This window comes from Centruroides sculpturatus, unplaced genomic scaffold (assembly GCF_000671375.1).
Source record: "Centruroides sculpturatus isolate CEXI.00-Female unplaced genomic scaffold, Cexi_2.0 scaffold33, whole genome shotgun sequence".
Lineage (NCBI taxonomy): Eukaryota > Metazoa > Arthropoda > Arachnida > Scorpiones > Buthidae > Centruroides > Centruroides sculpturatus.
In genome coordinates this window covers 916,422-932,410 of record NW_019384325.1, presented here as the reverse complement: position 1 = coordinate 932,410, position 15,989 = coordinate 916,422, and the positions used below count along the sequence as shown (strand labels likewise).

Sequence of the window (15,989 nt, the reverse complement as noted above, 5' to 3'; positions counted from 1 at the left end):
AAATAGCACTGTTACTGTGTTATAGCACTGTGAAATAACAATGTTACTGTGATAACATTGAACACAAGCGTACTCAGCAAAAAAGGGGGTTCTGATTGTAAACCCAATTTCAAAGCTTCTATGCGAGCTTGTTGTTCGAAAAGTTGAAGAAAAAGTGGTGCATAGCTTCAGAAATGACATTGTTTACTACAAGAGATATGTGGATGATATCTTTATAATATGGAGAAGCAATCAAGAAATTAGTAATTTCATAGAAAGAACCAACGAGAACAAAGATGGCCTCAACCTGAAGCTAGAGCAGAAAAGTTTGATAATGATACATTTCTTGGATATTAACATCGTCTTTAGGAAAGGGCATGTATCCACTAGTGTGTTCACAAAACCAATGCATAGCGCACTCTACATCCCGGCAAGGTCCTATGACCCATATCATTATAAACTAGCAGCCTTTTGTGCCTTGGTAAGAATGGCGTATCTATACTGCGATAACGTTATTGACCGAGTTAAAGAGATAGAAAAGATTAAGCAGATAGCAGAAACCTTAGGTTATAAGAGAAGCATAATTGCTGGTATTATTAGAAAATTTGAGGCGAGAAATAGTAGGACCCTGTCTGGAGACTTTTTTAAGTACACGAAGTTTACATTCAGCAAATATTTAGGAGGCCTCATGAAGAATATTGCAGGCTTTAAAAATTATACATTGGTATTGAAAAGAGCTCTGAATTTGTACAAGATTCTAAGAAATGATAAAGGGGATATTAAAAGAGAAGATAAAGCAGGAGTTTATAGGATCCCCTACGAGAACCAACAGTTAAGGATAAAAAAGGATTAAAAGGATTACATAGGAGTTACAACGAGAAACCTCGGGGTAAGGATCAGAGAACATAAGTATGATGTTAGAAAAGGATCTAACACAATGATATTGGCCCAGATGGCTCAAGCCCAAGGATCTGTGGTTGGCTGGGAGGAAGCAGAAGTTGTCAGACAAGTACACTATCCAACTTTAGCAAAAACTGCCAGAAAAATGGAAATATACAGGTGCAAACTTGGTGAAAGATGCATTAATGCCAGAGATGCCGAGGGTCTTCCCTTAGCTTGGAAGTTTGCCATTAAAAAGCTTACAAGTAGCTTGTGAACCGAAATATGATCCATAATCGCTTTATAGGAAACTTAGTAACTTCTTTTTGGTTATGATGGATCATATTAATGTTTAGCTATAGTAGTATTGATATATTATTTATTTTTACATTTTGTGTATCATGTATAGTTTTATTCTTTTTAGTTAATATATTATCGGTTTTTGAATGTTCTAACCTGATGATGATCTATTGAGTAGATCGAAAACATTCATTTTTAATAAACTTCCTCAGCAACTTATAAGGTGTTGGTTATTGGATTTACTGTGATAACTTTGATTATATTAAGTTATTAAGAAATTATCATAGTACATTATTTGGATGAAATGCCTGACGTTTGATGTTACTCCTCTTGACTGGAAACTGGACAAGACCTATGGATCTGGATGGTTTGGCTCAAAACCAGATAGTCAGCAACCTTAGCTATTATCGATATATTAGGTTAGTTATACTGATAATAGGAGATGACAACTACCAAAAGCATTTAGAGAACAGAATAAGAAAGAATGAGTAGCACTCAAGCATTTTTAATTTAAGAATCCTGTTTAGCCAACAAATGCAATTGTTACTTATGTGCCACTTGCATCAGTTTTAAGGAAATTACATAGCAACCCATGCAGTTCTTAGCATCCTACATATCAAGCAAGTAAGCACACTAGAATGCAAACAGGATGCTAAGCAAAAAAATTCTCTTTATTACATTGGTATGATCATGCTGTGTACCTACTAGTATAATGAATAAACCTAAAACCTACAGGAATTTTATGTCTTACTGACCATTACATACAAAGAAACAAAAATCAATGCCTTTCTCTCCTCTGTATATAAATTGAATCTCTGACTATTAAAATCATTAGTGATAACCCAACTTAATTGGCAACAATTAATGTAATTCATTTTTCCATATCTTCGTACAACTTTAAACTGTTAATAAATAAAATAAATATTTATATATTTAATTGGTAGATACTAAGTGCAACCAGAAAAGGCTGTATAAAAACTAAAAAAGAATTTGAAATTTAACAGGATATTTTTTAAAATATCTGACATCCTTTAATTAATGATTAATTGTATATCGAGATGATTATACAATCCCGATTAATCGTTCATCATTAATCGGCTAAAGCCAGCTCCATGCCTCCGGTATTTGCCAAGGCAAATAATTGCCTATCAATTTGGCTCAATATACCAACAAGGACTGGGAAACAATACTCATGAATAATATTTGGTATTCAAATTGTCCAAGAGCTACTCTGTATTGGCCAAACGTTTGCTTGACATCCATCAAATACCAAATGTGTGGAGCAGACTTAATGTGACAATCATTCCGTCCTTACAAAAAATCGTCTTTAAAAAAAAGTGCCAATTGTCTCCATAGAGAAACAACCACCTGAGGCTAAACCACAACCAATTTATACAGAATATATAACTAAATTGCATACCTCAGAATCTTGAGCACTGTTCATAGTTAACTGTATTCTTTTCTCATTTATTTGTTGTTTTATTCTGTCTATGTCATTCATCAATTCCTTCTTTCTCTTGGCTGCTTCACTCTAAAAAATTTTTTGAACTTTATTAAACTCGAAATATTCTCTCTTTAAAAAGAAAAACATGTAAAATGCCTCATCTACAGGTATACCTCGCCTTACGTCGTTAATTGGTTCCAGGAGAACGACTTAAGTCGAAAAATGACGTAAGTTGAATTTACTTGTCTCCAAATCAACTTGTCACTAGGCTAAACCATAAATTGCCAATTCCGGTTCTGTATTTTATTTATTAATGCATTTTTAATAATGTATGGTTAATAAGGATCTATTTTAAGCTTACAAACAAATAAATTTTAGTTTTTAATATAGTACAGAAAAAAGTAATTTAAATTTACGAATGCATGTACTGTAAATACAGTACATACTTGTAAATGTATATATTTTAATATGATTTTATGTGCTTTAAACATTTTTCTAGTGATATTATGACTTCAATGTTTGTGGCGGACAGACGTAAAGTCGAATAAAATGACTTAAACTTGATTTTTCCATATACTTTTTTGACAAACGATGTATAATCGGGAACGACGTAACTCGAAATGACGTAAGTCGAGGTATACCTGTATTTCTATCCAGAGCCCAGATAGTTTCCTAACAGTACATTACATAAACGAGGGTTTGGCTAGTGCCAGGCCTGAACTTTTTGCAGGAAATAAGTAACAAAAAATTCTTAATGAATCAAAAACCTGAAATAATTACTATATATAATAGTAAAAAATATTTATTCTTCTAAGCCTGAATATGTAGAATAATGAAATATATATATATATATATTGGATTGGGAAAAAAATCCATTATTTTTACATTTATTTCAAGACTTTGTTTAACATCTAAACCATGTTAAATAAAGTCTTGTCCAACTTGGGTCAAATATGCACCGTTTTGTTTTATAATTTATTGCCATTTTAAAGATAACTTCATAATGCCTCTCTCATAGAAGTCCTGGTCACTATTGGTGAAAAACTCGACTAAGTGATTTTCACAATCTTTTGATGCCAACTTCTTATCACTAAGGAAGTTTTGCAATGATAAAAAAAAGATGGTAATCACTTGGTGCCAGGTCCAGACTATAAGATGGATGCATCAAAACTTTCCAACCAAGTTCCTGGAGTTTCTGGTGAGTCGTTATAGATGTGTGTGGACTGGCGTTGTCCTGATGAAACACAACACCTCTCCTGTTGGCCAATCAATTCTGGCCGCTTCTGGTCAATCACTAGCTTCAAATTGTTCAATTATTCACAGTAGAGGTCCAAATTTAGTGTTTGGCCATATGGAAGCAGCTCATAGTAGATGATTCCTTCCCAGTCCCACCAAATGCACAGCAAAACCTTCCTGGCCGTTAGTCCTGGTTTGGCCACCGTTTGAGCCACTTCACTGCACTTTGACCATGATTGTTTTCACATAATATTGTCTTATGTAACCCATTTCTCATCCCCAGTCACCATCCATTTAAGAAATGGGTCAATTTCATTCCGTTTGGCCAAGGCTTTGCAGATGGAAATTCTATCCATCATGTTTTTTGCATCAATCCATGTGGCATTCAAATATTGAACTTCTTTTTGATTCCAGCTTTATGCAGATAGTTTAAAACTGTTTTGTGGTCAATCTTTAGCTCCTGGGTGATGCTACAACTGCTAACATGCCAGTCTAGTTTGATCATTTCCATGATTTTATCGACATTTTCAACAACAGGCCTACCTGTGCAACGTGCATCTTTAACATCGAAATTACCAGAACAGAATCGACAAAATCAAAATTGCATATATAATTGGCTGTGACAGTATCGGGACCATAAACACCATTCACATTTTCAGCTGCATGGCTTGCATTTTTGCCTTTATTGAAGCAAAATTGTAAAACATACCGAATTTTCTCACTGTTAACTTCCATCTTTTACACCCTGTAACTCACAACTGAATCGACCAATCTAAAAACTGTAAAAGAATTTTTTTAGTACGAAATGTCACTTTTCCAATGAGCACAAGTCTGAACTTGTTTCATCAATACTTCATGAGATATATATCACTACAACCATCTAGTGACAAAATAATGGATTTCTTTTTCCCCAACCTATATTTCATTATTGTACTGTACTGTACATATATATATATATACACACAAGAAACTTTTTCCAACAATTGGGGACTTATAGATTAAATTATAACTATCTTAGAATTATCTCCACAAAATCGACAAGTAAAAATATGAAACGGAAATCTTACAAATTAACTTTGCCTGATCATCACCAAGAAGCTTCTATGTCAGCAAAGGAACTTGAAAGCCTTGCTTTTACCTTGCTCAATCATTAGCTCCTCCTCGTTTGATCTCAAGCTTCACATTTGTCTCATAGTGTGATTGTGGTGGTGTTACGCGATTACCCTATTTATGTACTTAAGTGGCTAACATTTGTTTAATTCTACTAAACTTTCTTTAAGTTGTGCCATCACCCTTAATTTAATCTTGTAAAATTTTTCATTGTGCCTTTTGGTAACAATTTGGGGTGGTAGATTGTTCTTTTAACTTTCCAGAAGTCTCTCCCAAGATGTCGTTTCTGGGTTCGACGACATAATAGGTTGCTGCTGGCAGTCATTGTAGTAAGGTGAGTTTAGAATTAACAATTCTGTCCAAACAAGGTGTGGTAGTCTATCCTTAACAAACTAAAAATAATCCCCAAACAAAATATAATGAGTTGGAATGGACTCCTTACAAACACTTTTGAAAAATTTATTGGGCTGCAATTTGAAAAAATTGTAGAACTATAAATTCCCACCACCATTCTCTGTCTTTCCTTAATTTCGAGAATGGAGTAAGATGAAAGATGAGACCAGATATGGAAACCTTAGAGGCAGGAGACCCCTATTAACTATATACAAACTTCTGATGCAAACCGGAAGTTATGTTATTTCAATTCAAATATTTCTCCCTGAAAGATAGATATTATAGATGACTCTATTGCTAACAGAAAAAGTATGATGCACAGGGGCAAAACATTACTAATTTGAGTTGGAGAGCATATATTTTAAATTAAATAAATTAAAAACATGGTTAAAAATTGCAGCCTGGCATTGTGACGATGTCACAATAAATAATTAACATTTAAACATTTTAACAGATAAAGAATCCACATCCAAAATAACTTTTTAATCTAAAAACTTAAAAAAGATAAATATAAATACATATATACAACATCATTTGGATATTAATTATGCTAAATATTTTCAAGAATGTTGCCTTTAAGTCTTCAGTTTTTTCTTTTCATTGAAATCAAACATCACACACAGAAAACAAAAGGCAATCACAATTTAAAATTAGAAATAAAACAAAATCACTTTTTAAAAATAAAAAATTATATTATTCAAATTACACAATTGTTCATTGAACTACCAAATGAACAGCCAGATTCTTTATCAGACTACAGGACTTAATAATCACTAAGCAATTCGGCAGGAGATTGGCTGCAGTCTCTTGTTAAATACAATAATTATAAATAAATAAATTAATTTTAATTTAATTTTAGAATATTCTGGAAGAAAAGATCGGCCTGGAAGGAAATTCAAACCCACAATTCTCACTTACTATGCAGACAAGTTGCCAGTCACAATACTAGACCTCCATCCAATCTCCTCTTCCAGACTAACCTGGTTATTCATTTGGTATTTGTAATAACTATTGGGCCAGTTGTATTTATTATATATAATAATAATAATAATAATAATAAAATGAATAGTTATTTGTTTTAATGTTTCATCTAAAGGGCATGGAAACATAGCTACAAACATTACCCATTCCCAGACACTTATTTAAGAACTCCCCCATAAAAAAGTCTTCAAATTTCATTTCAAACTCATAATGCTTTTTAGAACCAAAAATAAATTTTTAAATTTTCCAAATAAAATAGCTTTTGAAATCTAAACTTACGTATTTTTCTTTAGCTTTTACCCACATTTCCAAATTCTTTACAGAAAACTGCCAATAATTCGCAAAGTACGATAGAATGCGACGAGTTCTTTTACGCTCTGCAACAGATTTTGATAAAAATTTACTTTTTATTTTAAATAATGGAAAAAAAAAAGAAAAAATGTTAATATAAATCGTGTAAGCATAATTATTATTTAACCATTAAAAATTATTTATACAATATTTGATTTATAAATTTATTTATTATTATTTTTAATCCATTTCATTCATTCACAATAATAAATTTTTACTTTAAAAACTTATAAAAATAAAACTAATTTTTATGCTATTTGAGTGTGATAACAACAAATTATCTGAATAATTTGGCATAAAATTTATTAGAAATTCTGCTAGAGGATAATTTTTTATTTGTTTTTATCTTTTCCACAACATTTTTAATTATATTATTTAGGAATTTTTTAAATAGATTTTATTTAATTGAAAATAACTAGAATTATATATATTACAAGTGGATAAAACTCATAACATTATTCAAAATTCATAAATCAAATATTTTTAAACAGTTTAGTGTCAGATTGGTTTAGTTGTTACGCAATGTGACACGTGGGCAATCTGCTGAGGGAGGATTCCTCCAAAAATAACTTTCAACAGGAAATTGGCTTGTGTTTAGGTGTTACTAATGTGAAGAAAACTCCACCTGGTTGGCCCGTTAGCCGAGCATAAACCCACGACCGACTATCAGAATTCGATGGTTTGATCCACTCAGCTGTTGATGGGTAGTGCAGTGGTTGGCAACCTATGCCACACGAAAGAATTTTGAGTGGCACACCAATTGTGCATAAAATTAAAAACTTCAAACTATGAAGCAAATATTGATATAATTAGCTTCTAAAATTAGCTTATTAAAAATTACTAAAATTATTAAGCTTATTAAAAATACTAAAATTAGCTGTGTTAGCTTCTAAAATTAAATCACAAGGGAGTCACTAATATTTAAATATTGTAATTTTTTTTAATATTTTTATATAGTGTGTATTTTATAGTTAAATAAAAATGTGTTAATGTGCAATAAATTTTATAATTTTATTTTAGCGACATGCATAGTGTCCAGTATTTTCAAATTACATGTTTTGTGGTACGCCAATGCATTTGGGTTGCCGACCACTGGGTTAGTGGATAAAAAGTTCAGCGTTAAAGGCTTAAAATCTAACAGATTTGTTAGACTTATATTTTCAAAACTTAGGGCTGTCATCCTTCAAATCTCTTCTGAAAAATTAATTATAGAATAATAAGATTGATAAATAGTTCAATAATTTGTTGAATTTCCAGAACACTCATTTTAGAAATTGATGTTGAAAATATTTATCTAATAAATCTGTTACATTTCTTTACATAAATAATTTTAAGTTAATATTTACCTTGCTACCCAACTATTTTAAATTTAAGTTTCATATTTGTTCTAACTTATTGGTAATTAGATTACCAGTGCGCCTAAGTGGGGGAAGATGTTCAAAATGACACTGGCACCAATCACCAAAAATAAAGGTAATCCTTTGGGACTTTTCTTGTGGCTAAGGCACCACACCAAAAGATAGCTTTTACTGGATGATCACCCCAAAGATCGGGTGCGCTCATGTTATATCCTCATCGGGTGTGGGAATCTGATCAGGTGACTTGTTGTTTGGTAGTGATGGCATGTAGAATGTGTCATCGCTGGATGGTGGGAATTAAACAAAATCCTCTCAAAGGTTTACTATTTCTTTTCATTGTTTTTAGATTCTCCCTGTGGGTTTAGTTAAATATCAACTTTCTCAAATTTTAACAATTGATTGTTATAACATATTTTCGATATTTTCTCAGGTCAATGCGAGGGGAAGACTCCTATAAACATGAGTTCTTTAGTTGCTTGTGGACAGTTAAGTTAACATTTGATCCTTCCCGGTTTTACTTCCTGGGAACCGGATGGAATGAAGGAAAGTTTTTATAATTTCCCCTTTTTTGCAAATTTATGGAAAAACAACTCTCTGAATCTCACATAATAAATATTAATTATAAGGTTCTGGAGGCAAAGAATTAGCCCAGAGTGTGACTTGAACCCGCAACTGCTGCTTAATGCATGGATGTGAATTTAATTATTAATAGTAGCATTAATATAGTCCAAACTAATCTGGCAATTATTTGGCTTTAATATGGTCAACTTGTGTTAATATGAAATGCTAGGGAAACAGTAGTTAGTTTGCTTATCAAAAATTCATACTAACAATTTTCAGGATCAAGGTAAAGGTTGTATAATTTACAGAGTTAAGGATTAATAGGCAATCAAATTCTCTAAATTATAATATTTTGAATTGATTTACTATGTAAAGTGAATAAAATATAATTTAATTAACAAAAATTAATTAATGATATAAATTATTTTCAAATCTAACAAAACAAGGAAGAGCTGATATTTGCCATTTAAGTGTGGAGCAGTATATCAGAGTGGTTAAACAAAATAAAGCTAAAAAAATTTTTTTCTGAAAATTGTTTGAAAAAGTAGAAAATATATTTTGGCTCCAAAAGAATAAAAAAGAAACCAAATTTGATGCAAAGTAGACAAACTGGCATCACCATATGCACCACGATATGCAAACTAACATGTGTTTGCATGAGAACGCATCCATTTTAAAGGGATGTGGTCTCATGAGGGCATCCTTCGACTTTAATCCCTACTTTCTGAGGACGATAGAATGGTCCGCTAAAAACAATGTTTGAATTGCTCTACAATTGGATGTTGAAACCATCTTCACTTACTAGAAGAAAATCTATTCTACTCAAAATAGAATATTTATTACAGTACTACATTGCTTTTTATACTTTTTGACATAAATAATAAAACCATTATTGAAAACAGGGTTATCTCTTCTAGGTTATGAAGATAATTTACAGTTTGGTTTAACAAATTCTGGTAAAATTTTTGTTTGCTTTATTCTGTGAAAATTGACATTGTAACAATGGATTTTGTTGGGGCAATGGCAAAGTTCACTTTAGCTCAAGAATTCGTTTTATTGGTGTTTGTTTTAAGGCAAATTGATTGTATAACTATCAGGCTTTTGAACATTTACACTGTATACTTTGAGTAAACTATGACAAATTTATAATTCATTGCTAAATGAAAAATTTGACACATGGCAATGTAGAATTGTAAGATATGTTTAACATAAATAACCTTTCTACACGTTACAATAGTAACTACATTATCTAAAACACTTCAAAAAACTTCTATGTCTGTTACTAAAGAATGGATGCATAAATCTGTTTATATACTTCAAAGAATAGTTCAAGAGATGATTTATGTTTATAAATCATCTCTTGAACTATTTTTTAATTTGCAACCCTCTCCAAAATCTTGTTTTTTTGAACATGTCTGAACTAAGTAAACCATATTCTAATTAGTTCTGTAACATTCTAATAATTACATTTTTATTTTTATTGCACTTACGGTAAAATGGACAAACAGCATCAAGCAAGAAATGTTTAAATTAGTAAATACAGAAAATTTTACTTAGGTACTTAATTTTAATACAAAAATATTTTAAAAAAGAAATGTCTTACTTGGCTCCATGATATCTCTGACAGTGAAATCGTTAATGCTGCATCTTGTGGCAACGACTTTCCTAAGAAAAATGGCATTTTCATTAATTTTTATAAACAAACTAAAAATGTGGTAAATGTATACAAAAATACACTATACATGATGTAATTCTTTCTATGAACATTTCTAGAAACTATTTTTACAAGATTATTAAACTGAAAATTCATCTGTTAATGCTTATTTTTATTACAACATAATATATACATATAAAGGAATAAGCATCAAAAAGAGGAATGATAGTTGTGCTTGTTGTCTTGGTCATTGTTCTACAGAAAAAGGATCAAGACAACAAGCACAATGTAGTATAATTTGTATGTGTAATTAATGTTATAATATATTACTGATATACAAACAACTTTCATCAGTCTATAAAATGTATTTTTTTTTCTAAATAGAGCAACAATCACTGTAGTTTAAGAAATATAATAAACAAAAACACATTTTACAACAAATAAAGTTATTTAAAAAACTAATAAATAAAGAAACATTAGCAAACAAACAAGGAGTGTAGAACAGTGGTTCCCAATTAGTTTTTCCTTCGTACCACTTCAAGAAAGAGCTCAAACTCGTGTATCCGTATAGCAGAAATTCATATTAATCCATACTATTATTATAAATTCGAAGGTAATTCTGTCTCTGTCTGTCTGTCACCTTTTCACATCTAAACAACTGAACAAGTTTTAATAAAATTTGGTACAGAGATAGCTTACATGTTGGAGATGAACATGGGCTACATTTTACTGCGAGAAAATATACCTTACTTCCACGAGAAAATTTGATATAATGAGGGCAAAGCTGTAAATAGACAGCTAGTGCTAAATAGAATAAGTTTTTTTTACATTTATTACCTTTAAAATATAATTCTAATAATAATGAAAATAACATAAGGTTATTTAATTTTAATGTGACAAATGTGCATGATTTTCTTTGCGCAACTTTGTAAAATCTGGTTGCTTTTTGGTCAGCTTCAGTCTCAAGTCATCTTCGAGTTGAAGTTAGTGACGATGTTTAATTTTCATGTTTGTCACGGCCGAAAATCCGCTTTCACAGAAGTATATTGTGCAAAATGGTAGTAAATATTTTATTGCCGCTTCGCTGACATGATAATAACAATGTGATAATTGTACAATTAACACAAAGTGTTTTAATTGTACAATTTTTGTTTCTTGCGTAAGAATTTCATTTAGGTATTGTCACAAATGCATTTTTTTAAATGAAATTTCAAGAACATTTTTAGTTATATATAAACGAATTTGTGCATTCAACATCATGTTGTAAATTGCTAAATTTTTGATGGTCCGCCCATTATTTTTTTGATTTCTTCATCTCATGCATTTAAATTTTAAATCGACCGATTTTAAATTGCCGCGCGTACCCGTTGCATCAAATTAAATAATTTATAAGAATTTAAATAATAAATATGTTTATAAAATAATTGACTATATCTGTTTGCAATAATATTGTAAAACACACTATATTTATAGTTTAGCATTTCTGATAATACTTAATTTATTTTTGAATTTTAAAATCTAATAAAAACGTATTTTTTAAATTAAGTTTCATGCATTTATACCTGCAACTTCAGATAATACAAAGATATAAGAATCCATCAAAAAAAGTTAATTAATAATAATTAAAATTGAAAACATAATAAAACTTTCAAGGTAAGGAAATTTCTGTTTTATAAAATCAGGCATGCAATCACCTGACATCCTTCTCCCCACTTTGTATAACCAAAGTGATCGAGTTGAAATAAAAGTCTAAACTCCAGTAGAAGCAAAAACAAACATAGACGCATGTCTAGGAAAATAAATTTGAACAGGAGTGAAGATGAAACATGACATCATGTAATTTATGCTAATTACCTTCTAGTATTAAAAACTTAAAATCTTCAATAAATTATAAATTAAATATTTTTTGACCGAGTTTGACTAGAAACATATTGAAAAGCTAGATTAAAGTGAAAATAGCAGTTTTTCGATGCTAAATATTTACAAATTAATTTGATGATAGGGAAGCTGTGTTTCTGTAAGAAGCAGACTTCCAGGGCAATCAGTTAATTGTGTGTTGGACAGATGCGCAATTAACTGATTGCCCCTGGAAGTTGGCTTCAATCTTATCATTGTTTTTCATATGTATATAAATTTGTAATAAAATAAATAATGCAGTTATAATAAAATATTAATTTTAATTAATTAAATGTATGTTAAAATATGAAAAAATCGCACAATGTGTATTTGTATTTTAGAAAATACAAGGGAAGCGGTGCTTCCACAGCTTCCATGGACAGCGTGCCACTGTGGTTTACTTTAGGTTATAAGTTTCTGTTGAAATGAAAAATGAAGAATACTGTTAGAAAGCAGAAAACTATGGTGCGCATCAAATATATAAGCACCCACTTAAAACCAAACTTTTGTCTTTGTCTAAAGATTGTCTCTACAGAAGTTATTACCAGGTGTATAAGCTTAAATCTGCTGTTATGCATGGTACATTATAGATGGCGTAAGCGAGCGTATTAAGTTACCATGACGACGCCATATTGGTTTTTTGGTGATTTTGACGTCTGTCAACATTAATCAGTGCACATCATCAGATATTTCATACAACAACATATAATTTTTTTTTGTAATCATGTCTACTTTTGTGCCAGAAAAAGAGCATATGCGGCAAGCTTTGCTTTTCTGCTTTAATTTGAAGAAATTGGCTGCCGAAGCACATCGAACGCTTGTGGAGGCTTATGGAGACAGAGCTTTATCGGAAACCACGTGCAGAGATTGGTTTCGTCAGTTCAAAGATGGAAATTTTTATCTGAGTGACAAGAAGCGTGAAAATCGGCCCAGGAAGGTTGAGGACCATCAACTGCAGGTTCTTTTGGATGAGGACGATACCCAATTGCAAAAAATGCTTGCCAAGCAATTGGGTGTTACTCAACCAGCCATTTCCATGCGTCTAAGTGCTATGGGAAAGATTCAGAAGATCGGAAAATGGGTGCCGCATGAATTGAACGATAGGCAGATGGAGCAACGCCAAAACACATGCAAAATCTTGCTCGCCAGACAAAAAAAGAAAGTCGTTTCTGCATCAGATTGTAACTGGCAATGAGAAATGGATATATTTTGAGAATCCTAAATGCAGGAAATCGTGGGTTGATCCAGGCAAACCATCAACATCTTTCCCAAGACCAAATCGCTTTGGACGGAAGACAATGCTGTGCGTTTGGTGGGATCAGCAGGGTATTGTCTACTATGAGCTGTTGAAACATGGTGAAACTGTCAATGCTCACCGCTACCACAAACAACTTATCAAATTGCACTGTGCTCTGCGTGAAAAAAGGCCGGATTATCAGCAAAGACACAACAAGCTAATTTTCCTCCACGACAATGCATCATCGCATGTGTCAACATTGGTCTGAAACTACTTGGAGACACTCAACTGGGAGGTGCTACCCCATCCCACTTATTCACCAGACCTGGCCCCTTCCGACTATCACCTCTTTTCATTGATGGGACACACGCTTGCTGAGCGGCACTTCGATTTTTACGAAGACATCCGAAAATGGCTTCATGAGTGGTTTGCCTTGAAAGAGAAGAAATTTTTTTGGCATGGTATCCACACATTGCCCGAGAGATGGAACAAATGTGTCACTAGTGAGGGAAAGTACTTTGAATAAATTTGTTTTTGCTTTCTAAGAAAAAAACGTGTGTTTTTCTGACTAAAAAACAGCGGATTTAAGCTTATACACCTACGTAATATTTAGGATACTAGTTTAAAATCTAGTATTTTCTGACACGAGGTTTGCTTGATCTTTAATTTTACAGAGTGCTAGAAAGATATAAGATTTTAAATGAGTGTCCAATAACACTTTATTTAATAACAACAGTAGAAATCAAATTTATTATCACTCAACAATTATTATTTTCGGTTTTTCTACAGTAGTCAAGAACGAGTGATGTCATCATTTAAGCTAAAGAAGAATAGTAGAAAGACTGTTGGGAAGGAAAAGTTTGCTTAGCCAACTTACTTCAGAAACTATTGGATTCTATACGATTTTCCATTGCTAAAACACGAGTTTCTACTGTTAGTATTAAGTAAAATCTATTTCTTTCTTTTGTTCACTGCACTTAAATAAATAGAAATGCTAAAATAATGCCATACAAAAATCACTCTTAACACCAAACTATAGATGTACAGTACTTATGCCTTAGTGCCGTGTAATTGTATCAAAGCGCCACAGAGATTGTTATTTCACAAGGATACAAGCAAGGAGAACTCACACACAAATTCCTACAGCATGTGCAGAGTAGAAAGCCTTGGGAAGCTCCTTGTTATGTTAGCCTATATACAGTGTACATATATGTGTAGACGACAGTCCTTATTATGTCGTACACGATTGCATGATAAGGTGTATGAGGCGTGCTGGTCACTATATCACACCAGAGTGCATTTACGAAAAAAAAAAAAAAAATTAAAAAATTCCACATGGGAAGTAAAAAAAAGCGAAAAAAGCGAGTTTGCCTCAGAAAGAGCTAAAAAAAAAAGAGGGGGGCTATGAAAAAAAGGCTAAAAAAGCAAGTCACTTTAAGCCCCGTATCAAAAGATGTCACGTAAATTTGAGAGTTAGAATTTGAATTTCAAACTAGTTCTATAAATGTCACTCTCTGTTTTTGTTTGATTCAAACAATATGAAGCTGGGATGTAACAATTCCAAAAACATGTTTTATCAAGTAAAAACAATTTTTCTAGACTCCTTATTTCCTTCCTAACATTTCTTTATTTATTAATCTGTTAAATGAAGTTATGTGATAGGAAACTGTACTTTAATCCTTATACAACATGTTAAGTTTACTAATTTTTTAAATAGAAACTAATTATACATGCATATAAATAATAAAAATTTAAACATACATACTTACATCACAACTAATAAATTAAGTAGTGGAATAGTTTCTTCATAATTCTCAATGTTTCCTTCAAATGTATTAGATGCATTCCAATTTAGCTGAAAAAAATCATATTACATATATTTTAAACTGTAAAAATAGTTAGCATTTAGTATTAAAAATAATAATAATAATAATTAACAACAAACCTGATTTAGAGCATCAATATTATATCCAAAATCTTTTAAAAAAGTTTCAAAGACTAATACAACCACTTCAGGCTGAAAAAACAGAATGACATTGTTGATTAATGTATCTAAATTATTAAATTATATTGTAGTTAATTAACTTTGTATTTAAAATAAGTTATACAGTAGAGCATCGATTATCTGAACACCGATCAATCGGTTAACTGAAAGTGATCCAGTTGGTAAATTCAAATTTCTGCTAGTGCTGTGGCACTGCAATATTTGGCTATGTCTTGGGCTACTCTAATATTATTTTAGTTAGTGTGCGTGTTTTAGCTGGCAGCACTGGCACAAACATATTTTATCATTAAAAATTATTTCTTTATTTTGCACAAACAAAATAAATATATTATAATATATATTGAAAAATAAAAAAAAAAATTTATATTTCAGAAGTTAATCTAGTATCAAAAATGTTCTAATTCAGCATGACACATCAAGAAAGTACTTAAGGATGTGCCAGTATTTGAACGAGGTATTTTTTTTCTCAATCGTGAGTGGTGTGCTTTGCTTCAGCTTGTCGGAGAATATAGCCCAAGCGACTGACATCTCCAGATAAACCCAAGAAAAAAGAAGTTTTGCTTGTTTTGTGTGGTGTTTTTCTGAGGACTGTGTTGTTGAGATGT

The 15,989-nt window shown here is 31.5% G+C and overlaps 1 protein-coding gene across 1 annotated transcript in view; it reads right to left on the bottom strand.

Annotated features, from left to right (window-relative positions):
* LOC111627263 (kinetochore protein Nuf2-B-like) overlaps window positions 1-15,989 on the bottom strand; it is a 34,982-nt gene that overhangs the window by 7,526 nt on the left and 11,467 nt on the right. The window contains exons 3-7 of the mRNA XM_023370838.1: window positions 15,325-15,396; window positions 15,149-15,234; window positions 10,196-10,257; window positions 6,602-6,699; window positions 2,579-2,689 (exon numbers count right to left, since the gene is read on the bottom strand). Of these exons, the coding sequence (XP_023226606.1) occupies window positions 2,579-2,689; window positions 6,602-6,699; window positions 10,196-10,257; window positions 15,149-15,234; window positions 15,325-15,396 (429 nt within the window). The remainder of the gene's footprint in view (window positions 1-2,578; window positions 2,690-6,601; window positions 6,700-10,195; window positions 10,258-15,148; window positions 15,235-15,324; window positions 15,397-15,989) is intronic.